A 27,805-nucleotide genomic window follows, 5' to 3' on the forward strand; every position below is an offset into this window, starting at 1 on the left:
CCTTTCAACTCAAATATATCATTGTTATGTATACTCCGAAAATAATGTACTAAGATATTCAGTGATGATAGCTCAAGCAGCACACATGTACCTTGAGAATGGCTTCTAACATAAATATCCCTTGCATGAGAATCAAATATTTTCAAGCCAACACTGCCTTTACAATAGATAGCAACCGCAGTAGATCCTATTGTCAAGACAAAACTGTTGAAATTTTCATATATAAGTAATAGAAAGGCTCTATCTAAGGAGGTACAGTACTGATATCCTTCTATTGTAGCTTCTTGATGAGTACTGCCGGTGTAACATTCACTGTATTTAAGTTCATAGTCAGTCTCCAGCACATTTAAAAGTGTGGGTAATTCTGTCTACGCTAAGAATGATTGTCTGGTTAACTGAGACAAACTTGAATACACGGCAACTGATTTCCAATATTGATTATTGATGCCAGATCATTAGCAGAATCGATTCCTTGTTTGTTATTGGAAATCAAAGAGCATAAACTCATTGCAACACATTGTTGTCCTGAATTTTGTTCAAATACCAACTCAGTAGCTTGGCTATAAGGTGCCGTTATTGTTTGCTACGGTCAATGTACATTGGAATAAGACCAGGGTTTTTCTTTATATCTGAACTCAGTTGAAATTTACAATTGTTTGATACGTGTGTCTGACTCTTACAAATACACATGGGTCTATTACAAGAAAATATTGATAAATACCGACCTGCTCTATACTTCAATTTAATTATCTTTTGATATAGCCTCACTTTTTTAAGTGAGGCCTTTTTCAACACTAGTAAATGAGTAGTTTGATAATCTATGTTTATTTACTAGCTGATTAATGCATTGAAGTCCTTAATTTATTGCTCAGCAAGGACGAAACAATACTTAAAGCTTTCAGTTCGTTACAAAAACAATGTTATGTCATTTAGTTTCCTTTCCTAGACTTCCGTATGATAAAAGGTGAACTTGAATTACTACGTTAGACACCAAATTTTGTGAAAGATCAGCTACATTAAAAGCACATGAAGATCTCTTGTAAGAGAGCCATTCAATAAATCAGTTTTACTCTTCATAGAAAACAGCATTATATAACATCAAAGATTGATTTGTATAGCCAAGACTTCCAACACATGGCACCTAGAGGACATCTTTATCAAACATGAGCATATCCCAGAATGATCCCTACCACTTATGCAGCCAAATGAAACCAACTTTATCGATGGGTTCATCTTATCTAAGTCTCTAGGTCAACCAAAATATTTTTCAATCGAACTAGGTCCTCTGTATATAAAGGGGAAGCATAAACCAGGAGCTTCCATGGGAACCTAGTTCGTTTGTCAAGTAGAGCTGTCAACCAACAAAATTCTTGGAAATTGATACAAAATAATAAACTTGGTTAAACAGCATATGCAGGTAAATTTTTCTGCACGTCACGTTTACGAGACTGCTATTAATTTTCCATTGGAGCTTGTTACTAGCTGATGTGATGAGGAAATAACCAATGATTGTGGAAAGTGTACGAGACATTCTGCGATTTTGACATGGCACAATTCTGAGCCTTAGACCTCTCTTGTGGGGGCAGATTTTGAAAATACAAAGGAGTCCAATCGGATGTCAACTTTGCATATAATTACGACTTTCTAGGTAAGAGAAGTCAACCATAAAACAGCTGCAAACAATCAAATTTTAAAAGTTATAAATCACAATTCTCACCCCGAAAGAGCATCTCAGGGCTTTTTCGTCGAAAAACTGGTAAGTTAAACCCAATCTTCTATACATCACGTCTCTAATATAATAGAGTATCGGTAACTACAGATGTATAACCTTTGAATATATTTTCGCCTCCTTTTTGACGCTTCGAAGAACGATTGCTATGGCTCACTCCATCCAAAGCGTTAAACATGGCAACATTTCTTTTCCTTGGAAAGTTAGTGCTCGCTTAATGTAATAAACTTTTTATGAATCCCAGAGCCCATGCTCTGAAGTATAATTTCCTTGTAACAGTCGAGTAAAAATGTTTTAAAAATGATTCAGATTGTTCATATTGGCAGAGAACCAAGAACACCTTCAATTAAAGTAGATGGTAGAAGAAGTCTGCGCCCGTTTCAGGCTTCTTCAAGTTGCTTATCAATGTAAAAAGGGACAAATGTAAAGGTTTCTCGGTGACAAATGCTTTAACCCTCACGTGATCGCTTTTTTGTCAGTGACTCATTGATCAAGATGAAGGCGAAAAGAGAGAAATTGCACCCCTTCCACAAACCCATACCAGAGCTCGTGCAAAGGCTTCTCGTTAACATGGCCTTCGGTCTCAGAGTGCAATGCGAGTAGATAATTTACCAGTCCTCCGACTTATTTGAAAACTAAGAATGAAAAAACTCCGAGTCAGCTTTCCACGCCACAGGAAAGAGGATAGGAGAAGAATAAACCAACATACTCGGAAATTTTGGACTGACGAATAAAGACAATCGATCGTTTTACCTAGCCGAGAGATCTTTGATCCTTTCGCTCATAAGTCGCCGCTCAAATTTAAATCATTTGCTTAACTATTTTATCATTTACCCATTTGGTGCATCTTTCCAGACCGTAGATGAAATGTACTCAGCATGACTGTCATTCGAACAGGAAATCGTAACTATACTTTCATCATGGACCTCTCTGAAATGTTTACCTATATTTTACGGCTGCTGCCGAGCTAGAGGTGGCGCTGCAACTGGAATAAAATAGCTAGCTTCCTAAACATTATCCTCACTGGCATAACATTGAATTAAACCCAAATTTGCCTTGTAGGAAAACCGTTATGTGGGAGCAATTGATCGCACGTCTTGAGCATATAAGTTATGAAAGCAGCCCTTTCTAAGGTTTCCACGCTGCAAATGATTTTACGAGGCGACAACTTCGGGAAAGAAGTTAATGCTATAAGAACTGTTTGTTAAATCAGGGTAATGCGATAGCTATAACCAAGATTTTAGGTTCTTAGGAGAATTTAGTCTCAACTTTGGATCTTACTTTAGAGACCTAGTAATGCGTCACGCTAAAAGCACTTACTGAGGTTATGTAACAGATATTTGAGTTGATGTTACAAATGATAACAATGAAATTACGGTAAAAAATAATCACACAGGAATTTCCGGTCATTGTCGATTCTTATTGATTGATTCAGCTTACATTTGTCAAAATCACCACGCCTTATTGGTCATGGAACATGATAACAAACCGTTTCCGTCACACCCTCAGAAACCTGATTTCTGTCTTTCCATCTCTAGTCTCAAAACGTTGAAACAAGCCTATGGATAGTTTCGGTAATAAACGATTTATGAACTTTTTCAGTACATCGATACTATGAGGCACATATTCCATTTTTTCTTTAAAGTCTTTCATTTCATTTACAGCAAACATGTTGTCTTACAATCACTCACTCTAATTTTCTACCACTTGTCAATCCGAACACTTCTTTAGTTTAGAACCACAGATAACTTATTATTTTCTTCCCCGTCATTAAACGTATTTAGCGGACAGGACAATAAGTATGGAATACTTATTCGATAGCACGTTAACTTTATTTGGTAAATCCTTTAGCTACAGATAAATTACTTTCTATAAAATTTTCTAAACAGTTTTTTTCCGTCTGGGGTTCCAGCTATCTCGAAATATTAAGCTGGATGCATTCACTTTTCAAGCCGTGACACGGCGCAGGCAATTTTTTTATTTTAACCTTAAGTGGAAAACGTGACACAAGTTCAATTTAGTTTACACCTCATGCGAATGAAAACTGAACATGAGTAAACGAGATGTTTTCTGTAAAGAAAAATGCGCTTAAAATCGTAAACATCAGTAATGGAATAGCCTTTCTTCGAAGGAGCTTCAACCTTCAGTGCGATCCTTCCGAAGCAGGTTTATTTTACTTCAAACTTGCATGGTAGGAGAAATATATTTAGGTTATGTTGATTATCTTTAAGTCAGCGGTCCAAACTCGATTTTAATCAAAGCAATCCAGTCTTTCACAGCGATGGGGTCCATTTTTGGCTTGACGAACCGACCGCTTTGTTTAAATTGCGAACATCTCGATCGTATTTTGAGTCGTTTAAACAGTTTCTTATTGAAGTAAGTAAAACTGATACAATTTAACAGTAGTTATATCGAAGATTAGTGGCGTAACACTTTCTTGAGAATGCATATCACGAACTGCATCTTTTATATTATCGCAACTGCTTGATTATTCCGGGGAATTCATGATGACCATTTCTTAATCTCCATAGTAGCTTAAGTCCTCCTCGATCCTTACTGTTCTTTCACCGCGGTTTTTTCACCTACTCACCTAACATTAAGAATAGCAAAGATAGATCAGAGGAAGAGGCAAACAGGAGACGCACAAATGAAAATAGCATCTCCATGTTTAGCTTATCGCAGAAGAAAGTAGAATACCACCATGTAACTTCATTGGTTGCTCAAATGAAATTTCTCGGAATTTAAAGAAGCAAGGAAACGCCGTCTGACTAAACGCGTCTGTAGTTCACTTTTTTTTCTTAATTACTGGAATCAAACGATTCCTTCGTATCAGAGACTAAAGGTGGCAAACTGTAAAATAATTGAACTGTTCCAAGAATCATACGTTGAAGCGGTCAACAATCTGTTTCGTTTCTGAGAATTTTCGAGTTTAAAATCTGCTTCAACCCACTAACGCTTTCATAAAATAGAAAAACTTCGAATCAGCTTTTCACGCCACAGGAAAGAGGATAGGAGAAGAATAAACCAACATACTCGGAAATTTTGGACTGACGAATAGAGACAATCGATCGTTTTACCTTTCCGAGAGACCATTGATCCTTTAGCTCATAAATCACCGCTCAAATTTAAATCATTTGCCTAACTATTTTATCATTTACCCATTTGGTGCATCTTTCCAGACCGTAGATGAAATGTACTCAGCGTGACTGTCATTCGAACAGGAAATCGTAACTAGACCTTGATCACAGAAAAATAACAACAAACCATTTTATGACCGTAAATAGGAGAGAATTAGCTCTTTAAAATCTCTTTATACTCGGAGGCACCGTGAACGAGGAGCGATATATTATATCCTGTTTCCAAACCTATTCTGGGTGTGGTACCAAAAAGTTCTACTTTTCTCACCGTTTAAGTGATGCTTGTGATAAACTAGAAATAAAAATGGGGATGGCTCTCTTGCCTCTGTAATTGACAGTTTGGTGGCCCTTCATGCGCACGACTGCTTTGGCACTTGTTCTATCGTGTCTTTCGTTACTTGCTGATTGAGATGAAGGATCACCAGACATAAGATTTACTCAGTAACAAACCCGCCACCATGACTCGTTCAATACTCCTTTGCATCGCCAGAAGTTGTCTAAATTATAGTACTGGTTGACTCGATTAGCCCACTCATAAAGTATTTTCTTTCCACGCCATAGGTAAATAGATATTGAAAGATTAAGCCAAGCCCTCTGCCCGAGGTATTCTTGGGAAGTTATGGTTAACGATACATAAACAATCCATGAGTTATTCTTTCTAAGATGTGCTGAAAAACCTCGCTTTGTGATTTGCCATATGACTATGTCAGTATTTTTCTGCTCAGGGAGTGCCGGTATAAATTAATCGGCAATTTCCATTGTTCCAAAAGGAGATATAAAGTAATGAGTGTAGTTTGGATAGATTAGCGAGACTTCGTTTTTAGACAAGCGTCGGGTTTCTCACCACCTCACATAGCTTAAGGCCGGGCTGAAGGTGTCTGTATAGTAGACATTAAAAGCCCAGAATTTTAACATGCAATTGTGGCAATGCGAGTCTTGCTCACCTAGTTCAATCAAATTGCGACCAAAAGTTCACTGAAAAAAATTCTTGGATTCCTTGGAAACATTTCGTTTCGAATGGCACAGTTATAATTTGTTAAACAATTTTTAAGACAAATGTCGAAATGAAGGATCATGCACTGAGATTTTTACTTAAGTTTCACTTTCTCTTCTACAGTGATACGGCAAGTTTCATTTTTAATTTTGTTGATATCCCTTCCAGTTCAGCATTTTTCGCTGTGAAATAGATATCGAACTCACAGAGTCGTCATGAATGTAAGTATGGTCACTAGAATAAGATGATCAGTATGCCGAATGCTTTCGATGAACGTCAGATAAATCATTATAATACAATGCAATATGTTATTTGTTATTGGACAATGAATCCTTGTTCCCCTGGCTCCGCAGATAGCAGTGTTAATCGAGGCGGGCCAGGATAATCAGTAAAAGAAGAGGAGAATACACGTATTAAAAACTACAGATAAATAAATAGATGGTAAATAAGTAAAACAAATTAAGTCTACAGACACAACTATGTGATTAATTCAAGTCGAGAGCGCATTATGTTGTGAGAGGTGAATATATAAGATAAAATGGATAAGGTAGGATGGGCGAGACAAAGGTGATAGCTACTAAGAGTATTAACTAACTTTAGAGACAATCGATTCTAAGTCTTCGTAGGAGTCTTCAGATTTTAATATATTGAACAAGATCGTATGAATTTTTTTTTAAAGATAATTTTTGGTAGTATTCGGAGCTTAGTTGGTATCTCATTGCACAGTTTTGCACCGATTCTTGAAAACGATTTCGTTCAATTTGAACTTCTTACTTCACTTTTTGTCGCATAGCGTCAGCAAAATCAAACCGCAAGCAAGGCTATACCATTGTGCATTCCTAACAACATGAAGTATGATACAAGGACAGGCATGCTGCATAAAACTGGAGAAGCGCGTCGCAACTTGTACATTGTTGATGAAGCAGTAACACAATTGAGAAATATCAAAGGTATGCTACATTAATACAAACTCCAAATAAGTAACCACTTTTAACAGCCCCCTAACTCTAATTTCTCCGCCATCAATGCATCGTTAGCGACATACTCCCATTATTGCAAGCTTTCTCTCCAAGTAAATTGAGTTTTTATTTCATATCTTTTTGAGAGTCGTTTCCTTTCCCATTCCTGTTCTCCGCATTTAATGCCCCGGTCGATTTTCTCATTTTCCTCCTTCTCTTTCTTCTCCTTCCTTTCTCCGCCTCCTACTTTCCCCCTTCTCTTCTTCTTCTGTTTCTTCATCTTCCCTTTCTTCGGGTTCCTCTTCTTCTTCTTTTTCTTCTCTTCCTTCTTCTCGTTCTCTCCTTTTTTTTTTATTGTTATTCCTGTACATCTTTTTCTCCTTGTTTTTTTTATTTTTTACTCTTCTTTGTTTTTGCGAGAATCACAGACAGCGACTCTACACATTTGTCTCTTTGCAGAACGCATAAGTGTTGTGGCAATAGTTGGTCCATGCAGAGACGGTAAATCCCTTATTTTAAGTGAAGTGTTTGGTCAGCCAGACGTTTTTCCAGTGGGACATAAGATGGATCCTGAAACGATGGGAATCTGGATTTGGATTTTGCCACATACAGTTAAGGTAAAAGTACACTTTCAAAGGGGATGATGGTTCTCAGTTTTTAATTTATTTTTCATCAAATTCTATATAAGTTAACTATGAATAAAGGTATTATAAAAAGTCACACACAAAGAACCATTATAGGAAACTTTAGGATTTAGGATTTAAAACATTTTCTGTTAGTAAAGTGTCAGTTTGACATATCAAACAAAATAATGGGAGATATCTGCACTAAAGTAATTACAGTCTAGAATATTGAAATTATTTGAACACTTAGAACATTTTGATATAAGTTAATGATTACATGGCAAAACTAGTATGAGAACCATTACGATATTCTAATATTTGATATATTCCTTTTCTTTCTATTTGATTAAGGATCACAATGGTCGCGACTTAAGAATTGTGTTATTGGATTCAGAGGGAACTGACTCGGCACATGCCAAGGGACAACATGATAATCAAATCTTCATTTTGACAGTTTTACTGGCTTCGGTGTTGATTTACAATTCTAAGGGAGTCCCTAAAAGAAATGACCTTCATCAACTAAAGTATCCTTCTTGTGATAAAAATGGCAATATTATTTTTAAATGGACATTTTGTTGATCAATCTGTGGTACTTTATTGTTACTTGTTTTCGCGGGAACTTAATTTAACAAAATGAAACGGGCATATTTCGCGGGGCTTTCATTTCGTGGCTTGGCAAATATTTATATCTCAAAGGAACTAAATTTCACGAAATTGTTCAAATACTGATCTGCATTCTGCTCGCAGAATATAGCTCAATTGGTTAGTGCACCAGATTGTGTTGTGCGGGAGGTCGAGGGTTCGAAAAGCCCCCATGGGGAGTGGTCGTTAACCTATGTAACCATTAACAAACAGTTCGTCTAATGAACTGTTACAACTGATTTTGATTTTTCAATGATACTGAACAAACTATATGATAACAAAACTTAACTGAAAAAAGTTTGAATTGTTCCTTTGTCATGAAGCAGAGCTATACAAAATTGTATGTTTGCAGGCTCAATAGTTGACTACGTAGCTGATGAGAAATAATTAAGAAGTATATATAACTAGAAAGTATTAACGGCTTGCCGAGACGAGTTGCAAGAAGCTAGATAGAATAGTTTACTAGAACTACAGACACGCACGCCAAGAAATTAATATCGAAAACATGGACGAAGTAACTATGTATTAAATATTATAATAAATATTAAATAAATACAGATTACAGAATTATATGGCCGAATAATAAATTCCGCATTTTTCTTAAAATTTTTTGAAAACTCTCTTACGCAGGTTTTTATATCGCTATTTTCCAACAATCGTGAAAAACGTGAAAATCGTGAAATTGAGTCCGGCGAGAAATAATTAACAGTAAGGTAGTAAATTTACAAATTTACCTTGACATGATTTTAGCTACATAGTAAGACTGTCCACGCAAATTCAGGCCAGATCAGATACCAGAACCAGGCGTCCAATAAAAAACGAGGACGCCTTCCATCAAACTTTCCCGCATTTTATTTGGCTCCTGAGAGATGTCATGACTGATCTACCAGACGACTGCAAGGACATAAGGGATTACTTCTTGACAAGGGCAAGGGCAACAAAAATAAAATTGTATTTTAAGTCTTAAAAAGGATCTCCCCCCAAAGAAAAGGTAGAACAAGGGTGGTAAGGAGATCAAGTATGAACTCAGCTATATCGTCCGGCTAACAGGCCAATTTTTATTCCGCCAACTTATGACGTCTTCTGAGATCTAGAGCATATAAGAGACCGGGCAAAATAGAGTACATTGATTGGGTAATTTGAATACAGTTAGTATATAAAAGTATCGTCCCTTTTACTTCATAATTTTGAGACGTAGTTTCTTATCCGAAGCATTTAACCTTTTTTTTTTAATTTTGCTATGACCAACAGGATCTGTTTTCATTGTCATCATTTCAGGTTTTTAAAAGAGAGGAAGCATCCAAAATCGATCAAAACCATCATATTGCTGAAAGTATTCTACACTATTTTTCTGGTTTTGACGCTTTTTGTCTACCACCCCCGTCTTTCAACAAAGAGCACATGAAAGACATAAGGAAATATTGGGATAAACTTAATCCTGACTTCTTCTCTGGGGTGAAGCAATTCAAAGAATTACTAATGTCCATTATGGGTCCTAAGAAGAGCAGCAAGGAGGGAGAGTTCGTCACTGGGGAAGGTATTTCAGTTTTATCCTATCGCTTAAAAAAAAGAGTATAACTTTAATTTCTTCAACCACAATATATACCATTTCCATAGAAAATTTACAGCTGATATAATATCTCAAAGTTACTCAAGGAATGGTTTTCCAATGTGAGTCAAAAGGAATGCGTGTCAGCCGTTGCATCCAACGGCTTTCAAATTGCATTTTGCGACCGGATTGTAAAATATACAGTACACGAGAGAAACAAGCGAAAGCACAATTCTTTTATTCTCTGCTATGATGAAATGTCATAATAACAGACTTTTATCTGGTTGAGAACGTTCTGGAACTTTTTTTCGTTCATTGCCACGAAACCTTTTTAACACATGATTTTCCAAAGGAGAGCTTGAGAACGAAGTCGAATGGCCCCTATCCACGTACATAATTGCATAGTGTGCAATTATGTCCACCAATGACGAAGTTCGTGCCTGATTCCTGCATGTGATTTAAATTAAGCAGTCGGAATTAGTTTATCATATAGTGTTTTCCCTTTCCCCTAATTAAACAGGCCTGGAAACCTTAACAAAACTGTATGTCGACGCCATCAACGATCCCAACAACGTACCGAACGTGCAGACAGCTTGGGAAACGCATGTGCGAGAAAAGCGCCAGGAAGCCAAACGTAAAGCGCTCGTGGCTTATGACAACAAGATGAAGGAAGAACTATCGAAACTTCCCTGTGATAGCGAGAAAATACTGGCGAGCCACGAGTCTGCATCAAGCGAAATGATGGCCGTGTTCAGTCAAGAAACCGATGGCATTTCCTCCGACCGCATCAAAGGAGACCATAAAGAGTTGACGGTGAGATCGATGACATAAAAAGTTAAACTCTGCGGGTCTCCTTTGTCTGTTTGTAACACTTGTATTAAGATTCAATCAGTCGTTGTTCAAACTGTTTAAACTGTTTATTCTGAAAGGTTTTGATTTTTTACGAGACGCTATTCTTTTCTGTATCTCGTCGCCGCATTATACGTGAAAGAGCCATACATCCTTAGTATTAATTAGCTGCTATATTCGATCATCTATCCTCCATTTATCTATCAATGTATGTATCTTTCTATATATCTATCCACTTTTCATCTTCCTGTCTATTCATTTGTCTAAATTTTTGCTATCTATCTATCTATCTACCTATCTATCTACCCATCCAACTATCCATCTATCTATCTATCTATCTATCTATCTATCTACCTATCTACCTACCTACCTATCTATCTATCTATCTATCTATCTATCTATCTATCTATCTATCCATCTATCTATCTACTAGTTAAAACTGATTACCAATGAAACAGCTTTGCATTCACAGAGGTGAAGTACATGCAGGTAGTCAATTGGAATCTTAGCAGTGTTACCCTTCAGCCTTGGATTTTCTCTTAGTTTTTTTAAAAGATGATTAATAGACTCATGTTTTATTCACTTTAAAAGCTTAATCGTACAAGCGAACCTACGGCATCTGGAAATGACGAAAGAACAACCCCTATAACGAAGTTACCATAATTTTTAAAAAATGTATTCCTAATGCTTTTTGGTTCAACAGGGCAAAGGGCTTGAAAAGTTCAGTGAATGGAAAAACAAGAATGACAAAATGACCAAAGAAATCTGTGAAAAACTCGTGAGAGAGCTGAAGAAAAAACATTTAGATCCAGTCCTTGAACGAGTTCGTGGACCACAAGGAGAAAAAGTGTCTTTCAAGGAGATTGACGATGGATGTGCAATTATCGAATGGGAGTACAAGTCTCGTGCAGTGGGTGCCAAGGAGGTCCGTGCTAAAGTGTTTCACGATTTTCATCAGGTAAGTAAAAGTAATGCTACCTGTTAAAGAAAAAAGCCTTGATAAAAATGATCGTTTTGTTGATCTTAGTCCAACAATCCCATGTTTGAAAGGTACTTATTTATCTTCTTTATTTATCAATTTACTTATTTCGTTATCTGTACATTGCTTTATGATTATTTAATTCATTTGTCGACAGCAATTTCAGATCGAGAGAGATCAATACAAAGAGCTTCTCAAGAAATTAAAAGATTACAATGAAGATCTGTTAAACATGCGTCTCGCGGACACTATTAAAGAGGAAGAGATGGAGCGACTCCGGGTAAATATTCATCCCTAATGCCTATTTGAAAATTTCATCCGTGATAGAGAGGGGACAGAGAGAGAGAAAGAGTTTATTTTATAAGGGTGACATTGACTAACGTTATTGATGAACTTATGGCCCTTAAAAAAATACAAAACACAAATAATGAAGTAATTTGGATATATCAACAAAGTTGAAATGGTAAATTAGCCACCGTAATGATTACAAAAGCTGACGTTTCGAGCGTTAGCCATTCGTCGGAGCGAATAGAGGAATTGTGGATTCTGTGTGTTTTTAAAGGCAGAAAAATAAAAGGCAAAAATTTAAAGGCATGAAAAATACATTGGCAATAGATATTATTTACGATAGAAATAAAAAAATATATATATTTCTAGAATTTGATAACTGGATCAATCGATTTAAAAAAAGAACATGCAGACATCCATCTATTGTAATTAATTTGTATCAAATGGTCCCTTTGTCCTCTAAGAATTCAAGTTGTTTCTGCATATGAAATAAGAAAGAGAGCTGGCCATATCCTTTTCGAGAATTTTCGAAAGGACAGCTAAAATAGATATCAATAGTTCTTGATGTCAATTCGTGCTCCCCTTTCGTGCAGTGGTGTGACTTAAGCTATTTTCGAATGATTGTTGAAACTGTTGTTCGATATTGAAAGACACGAACTCGAGATTTACTTGTCCCGCTAATACGCAATCTTCATTTATTTGGGAAGGAAAGCTACTTATCTACTATAAGAATAGAATATCATCTTACTCAATGACTGCCATGAACTTTGAACTCGCACCTGAAATATATTTTTTGTCGTTCAAATGTAGACAGAGAAAGACTACTTGAAAAAGGAGAACAAAATTCAAGACGATAAGGTAAACAGTTCAGAAAGTTGAAAGTCCTGAAATATTAATTTTGTTTTTTGTCTATCATTTTAGTTGTCAGTTCAACCAAATTGGTGTCTTTGTGTGTTCTTCGGTTAGTCAAATTATCATCAAAGAACAATTATGCAATTAGAATTATTTTTGGATCGATTACCTAATGACTTATAAATGATTATCCTACTTTCTCCTCCTCGTCCTTAAAATCCTAAAATTTCCTTGTGATTGCGCGTTTCAGCCGGTACTGTCCCTTTATTTATTTACTACGGCGCACATCAAAGGCACCCTTAAGGTGTAAGATATTAGTTGTAATAAGAAAAGACAAGTAATGCTTCATTAGGAGTCTCATTAGGTTGGCTTATTTTCTGACAATTATCTCCTCAGTGAACCGTAGGAGGAGCGAAATGGATCTACATGTAAAGAAAAGCTAATGTTATTTGTAGATGCCGTTGAATAGCTCAATCGAGAAACTTGAATCTACTCTTTGTATCATGCTTTAGCTAAGAAAAATGAAAATGGAAAAAGAGAGGGAGATCCGCGACAAAATCAGTGAGTGTAAAGCGAAGGAGGATATCCTCACAAAGAAAATCCATGACATGGAAGCAGCAGGAATGGAAAAGCAGATCAACACCTTGAGGTATCAACTCCGAGAAGCAAACAGTGAAAAGCAGCAGCGCCAAAACGAGATATCGAACTTGACAAACGAAATCAGTAGAATGAAAGAGGAACTCAGGCGAGCAAACCGACCCTGGTATAAAAAACTGTTTGGATGGGACTAGTAAAGCAAAATAACTCCCAACCTAAATAAATGATTAACTGCTTTTTTATCTTTTACTTTCACAAAACTAGGTGCTCATTCAAATGAGGCCTTTGAAACTAGCCTTAATATCAGCCTTTTTTTTTTGCAAGGGAAAAAAGTAGGTAGCCTTCAACCTGTGCGAAGGCAGATAATATTGTTGGAAACTAGAGTTATAAACACTAACTATAATTTAAAATGTTGGACAGTACAATAAATCCATATCATTGCAATAAATTTCGTTTCCCGCCAAAAAAAAGAAAATTTTGTGAAATCTCAGACCAAACTCAGAAGATCAAAGTTTGATTTTTATTGATGTAAACTCAACCAAATCATTGTCAGGAACCATTTCTAACGGATATGATCGCATCTCAATATGATCGCTACCGTTTGGGCGAACAGACAGGTCTAATTTAAGTCTCCTGGTCAACCAAGATCATTTTCAGTTGATCATTTTCTCTTTACTTAAGAAGGGAAAAATTAAGGCAATAACCTCCTTAAGGACATATTTCGTTTTTCAAGTACATGTAAAGCTATCAACGAACCAAATTCTCGGAAATTAAGGTACACAATAATAAACGCTTTTTAAATAGTGGCAAGCAGTTTTTCGGAGAAAAACATGTTTATGTGCACCTAACGTTACGTATGTGCTAATTAGTGCGGTAGGAGTATGTTTCTAGCTGAGGTGATGAGGAAATATTCAAGGTTCGTGAAAAATATACAATAAATACTGCTATTTTGACATGAAGCAATTCTGAGCCTTAGACCTCTTACGTGGGGGTAGATTTTGAGGATGCGAAAAAGTGCCTACAAAGGGTAAACATTGCATATTATTACGACTTTCTGGGAAAGATAAGTCATCCATAAAACAGCTGCATCTACAATTCTCGCCGCGAAGGAGCATCTCAGGGCTATTTCGTGGAGAAAACTGGTAAGATAATTCGAATCTTCCTTATATCAAGGCTACAATAGGCCGGGAAGAATATCAATCATTATAGCCTTTGAATGTACGTTTACCAGTCAGCCTGCCAATCGAAAGACGATTGCCATGGCTCGCTCTATCCAAAGCGTTGAAACTCAGAATATTAGCTTTTCCTCAAAAAGCCTCCCCTTGCGGATTATCGACAAAGATAGCAAGAGTCCATAAAGCCCGAGCTTTAAAGTACAATTAATTTTTAACAGCCGAGTATAATTTTCCTAAATTCACATCGTTCAACGAGAGAACCATGAATGCTTCGAAGAAAAATGAGTAGTGGAGGGAGCCTAAACCCTTACAATGTTTCTTCAAGTTTCCTAACAATGGAAAAAGGGACGAATGCATAGGTTTCTCGTTGGAAAATGCTTCCATCCTCTCGAAATCGATCTTTTCTAAGTGGTTCATTAAGAAAGAAAACGACGATAGGAGAGATAGCGATGCTCTTACCGTCGTACTCCTTCTAAAACACCGATACCAGCGCTTCTACAAAGGCTTCCGAACGTGGCCTTTGGCTATAAAGATCCGCGAGATCCTTGGTCCTTTTGCTTGGGAAATACTACTCAAGTTCCAAGTCTCGTTTTATCATTTTGCCATTTCCCACCTGGACATTTTTGTGGACCAGAATTAAAATATTGGAGTTAGCATATTGGACATTCTCGGAAAATTGGACCAGTAGAAATAAACAATCGGCCATTTTTCGAGATCCTTGGTCCTTTTGCTTGAGAAATACTACTCAAATTTCAAAGTTTCTTCTTATCATTTTTTAATTTGCGCACATTGGCATTTTCGCGGACCAGAAATAAAATATTAGAGTTTGCATCAGATCAGGATCATTTGAATATGATCGTGCATAGATTGTTCATGGACCAGCGTCGCATTTGTCTAACAAATGTTTACGTTCGTTTTATCGCTATTGCGATGTCTGAGGTGGTTGTTCGATTAGAAAAAGAATGCCAGCTGCTTTAAATTTATCCACCCCGGCATAATGTAATCCTAAACTTAGAAGTTTATTGTTTAAGAAAAACGTTCTGTGAGAGCAACTGATTCAACGTGTCACAATGCATGAATTCAGCTCTTTCTAAGAAACTGGGGTCCATCTTACTGTGTTGATCTAAAGAATATTTCATATTTCCCCATTCAAACTGTTGCTTACGCACTGCAAACGATTATTTCGAGGCTACATCTGCGGGAAACTGTTAATTAGTCAAAGTGTTTGTCATATCAAGGAATTGCAATTAAGATGGTATATTAATATAAAACCTAGACGCATATCTGCGTGACCTCGGGCTTTCAACATCGCACATCTGGAGTTATCTTAGGGAACTGCCATTGTTACTGTCGTCGCGCAATTTCATCATTTTCGGTCACGAATAAGTCTACTTGTGATTATTTTTGTCTGCTGGAGTGTAATGAATGTTGTTATGGCACTTCGAGGACTTTTAAGGCTTTTACGAACCCTGAGTAGGTAATGTATTTGACTTTCACTGCAAGGAGAAGGAAATTTTTTATCTATTATTGGTACCAAGTCATAGTTTGTTGCCAAATGTTCACCCAAGGAGAGTTGTCAGAAATCAGTAGATTGAATCAATATTACTGTTCAATAGTTCATATTGTTTTTATTAGAAAATTCTCTTAATATTGAATACTTCTGATGGCCACAACAAGAGAAGCAGGGGTGTTTACAGTTTTAGTTTATTCATTTAGAGGCATTTGACTTTCATTGCATACCAAGAGGGAATACACATATTTTGACCTTTTTTTGGGTTTAAAAATATATGTCGTACAAAAACCTGAAAACCACATCAAAAACCCTGTGTATTCAACTATTACTTCTTACAAGATTTTCGAGAATTGAGTTGCTGTCAACTTAATCAGACAATATTCCTTCAATGTAACCACTTTTAAGATCTAAACTAACTTCAGCTCCACAAACGTCAGATTTTGGCAAATCATCTGACAGTAAATACTTGTTCAAAGATAAATTTTCGTAATCTTCTGCCACACTGGAATAACATTAGAGAAGGTGTTTGAATTCCAATAACTACATGATTTTATTGCGGAGTAGTAGAGTGAATGGACAGCCACAGCACAATTCAAATTGAACTTTCTGGTTTCACAGGCATGACTGAAAATGGGCACTATTTTGAATTTTATCAATTTTAACCCCTTTCAACTCAAATATATCATTGTTATGTCTACTCCGAAAATAATGTACTAAGATATTCAATGATGATACCTCAAGCAGCACACATGTACCTTGAGAATGGCTTCTAACATAAATATCCCTTGCATGAGAATCAAATATTTTCAAGCCAACACTGCCTTTACAATAGATAGCAACCCCAGTAGATCCTATTGTCAAGACAAAACTGTTGAAATTTTCAGATATAAGTAATAGAAAGGCTCTATCTAAGGAGGTACAGTACTGATATCCTTCTATTGTAGCTTCTTAACGAGTACTGCCGGTGTAACATTCACTGTATTGAAGTTCATAGTCAGTCTCCAGCACATTTAAAAGTGTGGGTAATTCTGTCTGCGCTAAGAATGATTGTCTGGTTAACTGAGACAAACTTGAATACACGGCAACTGATTTCCAATATTGATTATTGATGCCAGATCATTAGCAGAATAGATTCCTTGTTTGTTATTGGAAATCAAAGAGCATAAACTCATTGCAACACGTTGTTGTCCTGAATTTTGTTCAAATACCAACTCAGTAGCTTGGCTATAAGGTGCCGTTATTGTTTGCTACGGTCAATGTACATTGGAGTAAGACCAGGGTTTTTCTTTATATCTGAACTCAGTTGAAATTACAATTGTTTGATACGTGTGTCTGACTCTTACAAATACACATGGGTCTATTACAAGAAAATATTGATAAATATCGACCTGCTCTATACTTCAATTTAATTATCTTTTGATATAGCCTCACTTTTTTAAGTGAGTCCTTTTTCAACACTAGTAAATGAGTAGTTTGATAATCTATGTTTATTTACTAGCTGATTAATGCATTGAAGTCCTTAATTTATTGCTCAACAAGGACGAAACAATACTTAAAGCTTTCAGTTCGTTACAAAAACAATGTTATGTCATTCAGTTTGCTTTCCTAGACTTCCGTATGATAAAAGGTGAACTTGAAATACTACGTTAGACACCAAATTTTGTGAAAGATCAGCTACATTAAAAGCACATGAAGATCTCTTATAAGAGAGCCATTCAATAAATCAGTTTTACTCTTCATAGAAAACAGCATTATATAACATCAAAGATTGATTTGTAAAACCAAGACTTCAAAAACATCACAACTAGAGGACATCTTTATCAAACATGAGCATTTCAAAGAATGATCCCTACCCCTTATACAGCCAAATGAAACCAACTTTATCGATGGGTTCATCTTATCTAAGTCTCTAGGTCAACCAAAATATTTTTCAATCGAACTAGGTCCTCTGTATATAAAGGGAAAACATAAACCAGAAGCTTCCATGGGAACCTAGTTCGTTTGTCAAGTAGAGCTGTCAACCAACAAAATTCTTGGAAATTGATACAAAATAATAAACTTGGTTAAACAGCATATGCAGGTAAATTTTTCTGCACGTCACGTTTACGAGACTGCTATTAATTTTCCATTGGAGCTTGTTACTAGCTGATGTGATGAGGAAATAACCAATGATTGTGGAAAGTGTACGAGACATTCTGCGATTTTGACATGGCACAATTCTGAGCCTTAGACCTCTCTTGTGGGGGCAGATTTTGAAAATACAAAGGAGTCCAATCGGATGTCAACTTTGCATATGATTACGACTTTCTAGGTAAGAGAAGTCAACCATAAAACAGCTGCAAACAATTAAATTTTAAAAGTTATAAATCACAATTCTCACCCCGAAAGAGCATCTCAGGGCTTTTTCGTCGAAAAACTGGTAAGTTAAACCCAATCTTCTATACATCACGTCTCTAATATAATAGAGTATCGGTAACTACAGATGTATAACCTTTGAATATATTTTCGCCTCCTTTTTGACGCTTCGAAGAGCGATTGCCATGGCTCGCTCCATCCAAAGCGTTAAACATGGCAACATTTCTTTGCCTTGGAAAGTTAGTGCTCGCTTAATGCAATAAACTTTTTATGGATCCCAGAGCCCATGCTCTGAAGTATAATTTCCTTGTAACAGTCGAGTAAAAATGTTTCCGAAATTCAGATTGTTCATATTGGCAGAGAACCAAGAACACCTTCAATTAAAGTAGATGGTAGAAGAAGTCTGCGCCCGTTTCAGGCTTCTTCAAGTTGCTTATCAATGTAAAAAGGGACAAATGTAGTTAAAGGTTTCTCGCTGACAAATGCCTTAACCCTCACGTGATCGCTTTTTTGTCAGTGACTCATTGATCAAGATGAAGGCGAAAAGAGAGAAATTGCACCCCTTCCACAACCCCATACCAGAGCTCGTGCAAAGGCTTCTCGTTAACATGGCCTTCGGTCTCAGAGTGCAATGCGAGTAGATAATTTACCAGTCCTCCGAGTTATTTGAAAACTAAGAATGAAAAAAACTCCGAGTCAGCTTTCCACGCCACAGGAAAGAGGATAGGAGAAGAATAAACCAACATACTCGGAAAATTTGGACTGACGAATAAAGACAATCGATCGTTTTACCCAGCCGAGAGATCTTTAATCCTTTCGCTCATAAATCACCGCTCAAATTTAATCATTTGCTTAACTATCTTATCATTTACCCATTTGGTGCATTTGGTGCATCTTTCCAGACCGTAGATGAAATGTACTCAGCATGACTGTCATTCGAACAGGAAATCGTGACTATACTTTGATCATGGACCTCTTTCACATATTTACCTATATTTTATGGCTGATGCCGAGCTAGAGGTGGCGCTACAACTGGAAGAAAATAGCTAGCTTCCTTAAACATTATCCTCACCGGCATAACATTGAATTAAACCCAAATTTGCCTTGTCAGAAAACCGTTATGTGGGAGCAATTGATCGCACGTCTTGAGCATATAAGTTATGAAATCATCCCTTTCTAAGGTTTCCACGCTGCAAATGATTTTTCGAGGCGACAACTTCGGGAAAGAAGTTAATGTTATAAGAACTGTTTGTTAAATCAGGGTAATGCGATAGCTATAACCAAGATTTTAGGTTCTTAGGAGAATTTAGTCTCAACTTTGGATCTTACTTTAGAGACCTAGTAATGCGTCACGCTAAAAGCACTTACTGAGGTTATGTAACAGATATTTGAGTTGATGTTACAAATGATAACAATGAAATTAAGGTAAAAAATAATCACACAGGAATTTCCGGTCATTGTCGATTCTTATCTATTGATTCAGCTTACATTTGTCAAAATCACCACGCCTTATTGGTCATGCAACATGATAACAAACCGTTTCCGTCACACCCTCAGAAACCTGATTTCTGTCTTTCCATCTCTAGTCTCAAAACGTTGAAACAGGCCTATGGATAGTTTTTCCTTGGTAATAAACAATTTATGAACTTTTTCAGTACATCGATACTATGAGGCACACATTCCATTTTAATCAAAGCAATCCAGTCTTTCACAGCGACGGGGTCCATTTTTGGCTTGACGAACCGACCGCTTTGTTTAAATTGCGAACATCTCGATCGTATTTTGAGTCGCTTGGTCCCTTGTACTAGCCACGTTTTGAAATCACACGTTCTGTCATGCAAATTTTCTCCCAAGTCGTCAAGATCATTCTTAATCAAAAGAAGTTGTTATTCAAACCAAAAGACTAGCCTTAAAATGTGGTGAAATGTGTTCGAGTAGACTAAATTGTAACTACATGTGCACTGTTTAGGCGAATGTAGGTGCAAAGCCCGTAATCTAACAGTGATGCAAAGATTGTTATTAATGCATATTCATTGGTATATGTTCGACTATCAAATGATTCGTAGCCTTTCTTAGGAATGACACGACGGCTTTGATTTACGCAGAACTCAAACGTCGATAAATTGATGATGTTTTCCTTCGATTAAAACTGAAAACTTGATGATTGCTTCCCCGTTCTTCAAATACAGTTTTCTAAGAGTTTGTGCAAACCATTGTGTAAACAACTCCAAGGTATTTGGTCGCTATTCCATGCACATATTAACTCAACAGAGAGTAAAATCATCGTAACCTTGTTCCAAAAAGGCCTAAACTAGTGTTCAGTGTTCAGTGATCGTTTACCTGAACAAAACATGAAATAAAAATCTCTCTTCTTTCTTTTTCAGCTTGTGCACTCTATATATTCCCTTACTGACTCCGGGAAAGCAGTTTTCACTGAGATTATTCATAGGGTTTGTGAGGACTCGCGGGAACTTATTTAGGCAGAGTAGACGCTCTCATTGTGAACCTTCTGTTCCCTGATCGCTGCTTTTGTGAGAAACACGAAACACCTGATACGCCGTTTGATTGTGGCCAATCTTTCATCGTATGGGATGATATAATCTTAGGGAAAATAGTGACCCAGCATTCCTGCGTCGTTAAAGTTGTTACCAAAGTGGGCGAAATTAAGGTAAGCTTGAATAAATATTTCAAAGAGACAGACAGTATACAAATACGGTTATAAGTGGCAGCTAGTTTGAGGGCATGTCAAAATTTGAATTGAAATCAATAACTGGTTTGAAAAAGTCAAAGCTTTAGTGGTAACGCGGCTGTTCTTATAGTGCAATACACCCGTGATTGATCTTGACGAAAGTGTTTATCTCAAAAAGTTATAATTTTCGCTGCCACACATAAAACACATCTTTGGAGAACGTCCCCTTTCCTTAAGTGATCTCCAAAATTCACAAAATGTTTTTAGCAGTATTTTATTCTCACAGGAACTATTCGATCACATCAAGTACACAGAGTAAATTTACTAGATCCTATTCTTATATTAGCTATGGTCTTAATTTGGTCACACAGGAATTTCCGGTCATTGTCGATTCTTATCTATTGATTTAGCTTACATTTGTCAAAATCACCACGCCCTATTGGTCATGCAACATGATAACAAACCGTTTCCGTCACACCCTCAGAAACCTGATTTCTGTCTATCCATCTCTAGTCTCAAAACGTTGAAACAAGCCTATGGATAGTTTTTCCTCGGTAATAAACGATTTATGAACTTTTTCAGTACATCGATACTATGAGGCACACATTCCATTTTTTCTTTAAAATCGTTCATTTCATTTACAGCAAACATGCTGTCTTACAATCACTCACTCTAATTTTCTACCACTTGTCAATCCGAACACTTCTTTAGTTTAGAACCACAGATAACTTTTAATTTTCTTCCCCGTCATTAAACGTATTTAGCGGACAGGACAATAAGTATGGAATACTTATTCGATAGCACGTTAACTTTATTTGGTAAGCCCTTTAGCTACAGAAAAATTACTTTCTATAAAATTTTCTAGAAAGTGTAGTTCCGTCTGGGGCTCCAGCTATCTCGAAATATTAAGCTGGATGCATTCACTTTTCAAGCCGTGACACGGCGCAGGCATATTTTTTATTTTAACCTTAAGTGGAAAACGTGACACCAGTTCAATTTAGTTTACACCTCATGCAAATGAAAACTGAACATGCGTAAACGAGATGTTTTCTGGAAAGAAAAATGCGCTTAAAAACGTAAACATCAGTAATGGAATAGCCTTTCTCCGAAGGAGCTTCAACCTTCAGTGCGATCCTTCCGAAGCAGGTTTATTTTACTTCAAACTTGCATGGTAGGAGAAATATATTTAGGTTGTGTTGATTATCTTTAAGTCAGCGGTCCAAACTCGATTTTAATCAAAGCAATCCAGTCTTTCACAGCGACGGGGTCCATTTTTGGCTTGACTAACCGACCGCTTTGTTTAAATTGCGAACATCTCGATCGTATTTTGAGTCGTTTAAACAATTTCTTATTGAAGTAAGTAAAACTGATACAATTTAACAGTAGTTCTATCGAAGATTAGTGGCGTAACATTTTCTTGAGAATGCATATCACGAGCTGCATCTTTTATATTCTCGCAACTGCTTGATTATTCCGGGAATTCATGATGACCATTTCTTAATCTCCATAGTAGCATAAGTCCTCCTCGATCCTTACTGTTCTTTCACCGCGGTTTTTTCACCTACTCACCTAACATTAAGAATAGCAAAGATAGATCAGACGAAGAGGCAAACAGGAGACGCACAAATGAAAATAGCATCTCCATGTTTAGCTTATCGCAGAAGAAAGTAGAATACCACCATGTAACTTCATTGGTTGCTCAAATGAAATTTCTCGGAATTTAAAGAAGCAAGCAAATGCCGTCTGACTAAGTGCGTCTGTAGTTCACTTTGTTTTCTTAATTACTGGAATCAAACGATTCCTTCGTATCAGAGACTAAAGGTGGCAAACTGTAAAATAATTGAACTGTTCCTAGAATCATACATCGAACCTTTCAACAATCTGTTTCGTTTCTGAGAATTTTCGAGTTTAAAATCTGCTTCAACGCACCAACGCTTTCATATAATAGAAAAACTTAGGGGAAAGTTTCGTCATACTTTTCCACGTGGCTGGGATATAATGGCTCAGTCCCAACGCAGATAAAAAAGTAAATGTAACTGTAATAGAGGGATTTGGTGATCGTAAGGCCTTCACCGGTTACACTTAAACATCTGGGACTACCGGAGTGCTCTGCCTAGACCATCTCTCTTTACCCTGATTTACAAAGATATTACATATATGTCCCTGTAGCTTAAATTTTATTGTAAACATCATCCTCTAGCTATGCATTTAGTTAAGACCTATAAAGCCTCTACAAGGAAAGAACGTCTCAGAAACGTCCGCAAAAGACCTAGCCTTCGCAAACAGATTCTTGTCTGTATAGCACTGGAAAAAGAGTTGCTACTCTGCTTGCTTCTGGTTACTAATTCTTTTTAACTCACAGTAATTCCTTGAACTTACAGTGGACTGCAAAGGTTAGTTAGGAAATAAAGAGTACCCCTGTCAACAACTTCTTCAGACCAGAAAAAAAAAGCAATTGTTTTTTAATTATAATTCTGAATTCCCTTTTTCAATTTAAACTTTCCTTAGGTCTCTTGCAGATTCCTTTAGGTGAAGCTTCTTTGATGTGAATAGAAAAGACTTAAGGATGGCAGAACGCCATTCGCACAGCTCCTCCCTCGTGAGAAAAACCACCACCAAAAAAGGAAAAGAAAAGAGCGCATCACATGATGTAAGTGTCTAAAAGCTTGGATAGGTCAGAATATTGTGTGTTAGCGCAAAGGCTGAAGTTTTCCAATATTCTGAGACTTCCGAAAATGTTTTGGGAAGACGGGGAGTTGATTATTTGAGGTAAAAGCAAAATAGACGTCTCCGAAATGCTTTAAGGGAACAAAGAATATTTGACATTTTCTCTACGAAAATGCTATTTATTTACAGTAATCATGGTGGACATTCTCAGAGAATGGTTTCAAGAAAAAGAAAGCAATGAGCAGAAACTATTTTTGCAGAAGAACCTGGTCAATTAAACAGTGCTAAAGGGGAAGATAGGGTGGAAAGCGGGAGGTCTACAGAGTAAGAAGAGGTTATTACCCATCGGGGTAAGGTGCACATTACATCGCCCTATGTATCAAGCAGGTGCCAATGCAGTCAAATGTAATAAAAGTAAACCACAGACTCTAAAGGATTACGAGGCTGAGAGAAAAGTGGGATAACAATTCAATTACAAATCTCGGAATGATCAAAATGCCGCATATTGTCAGGCTTTTCTTTTTTTAATAGAAGGAGGAACATGAGTTCAACGCCATAGATATATATTCCCCATTCATGATGTTGTAAATTATACAGTTTTCACCTCAGCAAGGGATCAAAAGTAATCACAGGGTTCAATCAATAATCACTTCTCTCCCTTTAATAAATTCATTTTTTACTTAGAGACAACTTCGCCACTTTCCTCGGTATTCAGAACCAGACAGATACGAACCCTTGCGTTCACATCAAGACCCTTTCAAGTCATCTAAAGCTAGAAAAGATGAGCAATTCTCTGTCACAAGAAGAGTCGAAAGACCTGCGGTACCCGCATGGACTCAACTATCTTCAGGCTTGGTGATTCTTAATATTGTTGACTGCACTCGTTATACTGAATATCAAAGCGCTCTTTGCAGCAAAGAGCACTACCTAAGCAGCAGTGAAAATAAGGCCTGAAAAAAAAAAAAAACTCAGGTCATAACCTCTGCCAGTCATTTATTCATCTCTTCACGGGTCTATTAGGAGCTATCAAAATGACCAGCTCCCAGTTGGGTTGTTAGCTCAGATGGTAGAACACTGCACCAGTATCGTAAAGGTCATGGGTTTCCTATTTCATGCCATTCAGCAATTATGAAGCAATTTTAATTCTTGTAAGCGTAAACATCATGAAATGATAAATCCATCGCTTAGTGAACAATAATTAAGTTTGATAATTAATTCATTTTCTCCTTCTTATATTATTTTCACAGAGTAAACTTAAAGTTTCCAGTTGCAATCTAAGTCAGTCAACACAAGACAAAATGTACGAATCTTCCTATGGTAAATATGCCCCCTTGAGAGCCCTTCAAGATTCAACTGATATATCATCAGCTACCGCGGGTAACCCATTGGCACCGAAATCGACTCAAAAGAATGAAGGCTTGGTAAAGATCATTTGTAATTTTGTTTACCTCTATAACCGCTTGATATATTTTTTACTTCGACATTTTTTATTCCTAATTATCGATTTAAAGTTTCAACTGTTAAAGCTTTAATCTTTCACTTTCACTTTTTCTCTCTTTTCCTTTTAATTTTGCCTCTTTGATCGTACATTTTTCTTTCCTCTTTCTCCATGAAAATAGCCATGATAATGATCTGACTCTTTCCATACGTTTATAAATTTTCTCCATTATTCCAGAGAGAGGCTAATTGTTTAATCCTTTAGTTCTCCGTAAAGCTCTTTTGATGATGAATTAAGTATGAGAAACGGTCGAAAGCTACGTTTTGCTTCAGTATCTTAGAACCTTTTGCCAAGAATTATTGATATCATTATTATGATTATCAAAAAAGGATTGTACAAAAGTCCTAACTCTTCTTTGTTATTGATGCTGTTTTTCTATGACGGCACTGAATTTATCGATCGAAAATGTAAAGTATCGCTGCTGTTGTCATTTGAGAACCATTTCAAAAAACATGTCAGCAAATATTTTCTATCCTTCACTGTTGTTCTTAACTCGCACTCTACGTAACTGATGTGCGCCTGGTAAAACAAGGAAAAGTCGGTATGATATGCTCTATTTAGATTCCTCATCGGGCAGTATTCTCTTGTAGCACGCTGAAATTATTAATATGATATTAGTTCAAGGCTGAAGAAATGTTGCCCTATACAATCCAGTTCACTATCAAGTTCTCTGTAGTTCAGTGATACCTCACTGGAGGTCGAAATCCCAAAACCTAAGATTCGATTCGTAATGAAGGTAGATTCCTCATCGAGCAGTATTCTCTTGTAGCACGCTGAAATTATTAACATGATATTAGTTCAAGGCTGAAGAAATGTTGCTCTATACAATCCAGTTCACTATCAAGTTCTCTGTAGTTCAGTGATACCTCACTGGAGGTCGAAATCCCAAAACCTGAGATTCGATTCGTAGTGAAGGTAGATTCCTCGTTGAGCAGTATTTACTGTGGCACCCTGAAATTATTAACGTGATATTAGTTCAAGGCTGAAGAAATGTTGGCCTAAACGATCCAGTTTACTTGATAGTTCTCTGTAGTTCAGAGATACATCACTGGAGGTCGAAATCCCAAAACCTGAGATTCGAATCGTAGTGAAGGAATCGGTAATTTTCACTGTTCCTGCTGCTTGAAAAGACGACAACTCTCTGTACTTAACGAGTAATGTTTGGCTCGTAAGCCTGTTCCATACCTCGTAAGTATAGTGCGGCCGGGGAAGGAAGGGGAAGTCAATTATTTTCGAGTAAAGCAAGCGCGGGCTTACTGGCTTAAAGGGAGCTCCGCGCTTGGTAGAACATTCTTAGCTATTCAGCTTTATGAACAAACGGGCTTATGTTGCTGTAGAAGATTAAACTTAAATGTTGTTTTCCATCTCCTTAAAATCTATTTGCGTTTTGCTGTTTGAGGATGTTTTCTTCCGAGCGCTGATTAAAATCATATTTGAAATATTTCAACATAATTTTAAGAAGTAATCACATATAAGCAGGAATATCCAAAAATGTATACCAGCAAAAGTAAGGCTAACGTCCAACCATGCAGATGTTTTTCTAGAAATATGTCACAGGCGAGTTTCTTACGAAAGGAGATTACAACTCAGCTTCATGTCTTAGTAGAAGTAGTACCGAACGACTCAGTGACGAAGCGTATCCTTTTACTACTGGAGGGCTCAACAAGGTCCTGAAAACTCACCTAGTAGAGAAAACACCAGCTGCAGTATCAGTAAGTCATTATTGTCTTTATTACAATATTGATACTGATTCCCTTTCTTACCTAAAAAAAAAAACAATATTATTATATTATATCGCTACTACGATAGAGAACTGAAATAAGGCAACGAAACAAATTACTTTTCATCAGTTGCAAACCTTGAGGCATAGCGAATTCCAGAAAAATATGAATAGCACATTTCTTGCCTAAACTTGCTCCTTTTTGTGGTAGCCTCTAGTTTTTTTCATTATTTTTTTATTTCGTTACCAACTCATGTTATTTTTTTTTTTGTCATTTACGTAATAGCAAGCGCAGGTAGCCATGAACTACAAAGCAATACCACTTTGCCTCCCTGACAATCTTCATTGGGATCCACGAACTGGACAGATCCAACAACGTAGACAGCAACGTCGGAAATTAAATGTCGTAAATGAAGCAATTGCAGAGCTGCAAAAAATTAAAGGTTCGCCTCGATCTCAAGGTCGACGATCATTCAATTTTTTTTTTATCGTAGCCACACACGAAAAAAATTGTTTGAAAGGAGTTAGAGTAGTGCTGCTGAAACGAATGCTCTTGTTGACAATGACAGACGTTTCGACGCTAGAAATGATAATCAACAACTATAAAGAGCACTCCTCAACAAGTTTACCTTGGTATTTATCCCCTCAGATCCCATTTGTGTTTTGGCAATTGTTGGACCTTGCAGGGATGGCAAGTCTTTTATCTTGAGCGAAACATTTGATCAAGGAGATGTATTCCCAGTGGGCCATAAAATCGACCCTGAAACTATGGGCATATGGATGTGGATTCTACCTCATATAATGCAGGTAATTATGAGAAAGGGTTATAAATAACTCACTGGTTAAATTTACTCAGCAGAATTTTGTCTGATAAGATAAAACACAAGCCGAGGTGACACACGGCCCACGCCAACCTCACAACGATAGATGGAAAATGAGGCGCCCTAATACCTTCCTTTTCTTATATTTAACAGAAAGTATTTTTTCCAG

General features: G+C 36.8%; 3 protein-coding genes across 4 annotated transcripts in view; all 3 read left to right on the forward strand.

Annotated features, from left to right (window-relative positions):
* Nucleotides 1-6,600: 6,600 nt before the first annotated feature.
* On the forward strand, nt 6,601-8,021 carry LOC148736019 (guanylate-binding protein 6-like). The gene is made up of 3 exons (XM_088753025.1): nt 6,601-6,810; nt 7,279-7,436; nt 7,794-8,021. The coding sequence occupies exons 1-3, from the start codon at nt 6,708-6,710 to the stop codon at nt 8,019-8,021; spliced, it is 489 nt and encodes a 162-aa protein (XP_088609151.1). The 5' UTR covers nt 6,601-6,707.
* A 793-nt stretch (nt 8,022-8,814) lies between these two features.
* Nucleotides 8,815-14,146, forward strand: LOC148736020 (guanylate-binding protein 4-like). Of its 2 annotated transcripts, XM_088754808.1 has the most exons (6): nt 8,815-9,621; nt 10,154-10,446; nt 11,186-11,440; nt 11,619-11,741; nt 12,560-12,607; nt 13,114-14,146. In XM_088754808.1, the coding sequence occupies exons 1-6, from the start codon at nt 9,486-9,488 to the stop codon at nt 13,390-13,392; spliced, it is 1,134 nt and encodes a 377-aa protein (XP_088610934.1). In that variant the 5' UTR covers nt 8,815-9,485; the 3' UTR covers nt 13,393-14,146. The 2 variants fall into 2 exon arrangements, with proteins under 2 accessions (XP_088610934.1, XP_088610935.1); XM_088754809.1 differs by lacking the exon at nt 12,560-12,607.
* Nucleotides 14,147-22,014: 7,868 nt separating this feature from the next.
* Nucleotides 22,015-27,805, forward strand: part of LOC148736021 (guanylate-binding protein 6-like) — a 10,382-nt gene continuing 4,591 nt past the window's right edge. Inside the window, exons 1-7 of the mRNA XM_088755162.1 lie at nt 22,015-22,101; nt 23,439-23,580; nt 24,282-24,452; nt 24,845-25,018; nt 26,640-26,807; nt 27,102-27,258; nt 27,465-27,622. Coding sequence (XP_088611288.1) covers nt 23,497-23,580; nt 24,282-24,452; nt 24,845-25,018; nt 26,640-26,807; nt 27,102-27,258; nt 27,465-27,622 — 912 coding nt within the window. The 5' untranslated portion in view covers nt 22,015-22,101; nt 23,439-23,496. The remainder of the gene's footprint in view (nt 22,102-23,438; nt 23,581-24,281; nt 24,453-24,844; nt 25,019-26,639; nt 26,808-27,101; nt 27,259-27,464; nt 27,623-27,805) is intronic.

The sequence above is a fragment of the Stylophora pistillata genome, chromosome 3 (assembly GCF_964205215.1).
Source record: "Stylophora pistillata chromosome 3, jaStyPist1.2, whole genome shotgun sequence".
NCBI lineage: Eukaryota > Metazoa > Cnidaria > Anthozoa > Scleractinia > Pocilloporidae > Stylophora > Stylophora pistillata.

Excerpts from the sequence above, each read along its gene's own strand:
- LOC148736020 (XM_088754808.1), top strand. The coding sequence starts at position 9,486 with ATGAAAGACATAAGGAAATATTGGGATAAACTTAATCCTGACTTCTTC. Across the intron at positions 10,447-11,185 it reads GAGACCATAAAGAGTTGACG|GGCAAAGGGCTTGAAAAGTT; the intron begins GTGAGATCGATG and ends TTGGTTCAACAG. Across the intron at positions 11,441-11,618 it reads TGTTTCACGATTTTCATCAG|CAATTTCAGATCGAGAGAGA; the intron begins GTAAGTAAAAGT and ends ATTTGTCGACAG.
- LOC148736019 (XM_088753025.1), top strand. The coding sequence starts at position 6,708 with ATGAAGTATGATACAAGGACAGGCATGCTGCATAAAACTGGAGAAGCG. Across the intron at positions 6,811-7,278 it reads ACAATTGAGAAATATCAAAG|AACGCATAAGTGTTGTGGCA; the intron begins GTATGCTACATT and ends GTCTCTTTGCAG. Across the intron at positions 7,437-7,793 it reads TTTTGCCACATACAGTTAAG|GATCACAATGGTCGCGACTT; the intron begins GTAAAAGTACAC and ends TATTTGATTAAG.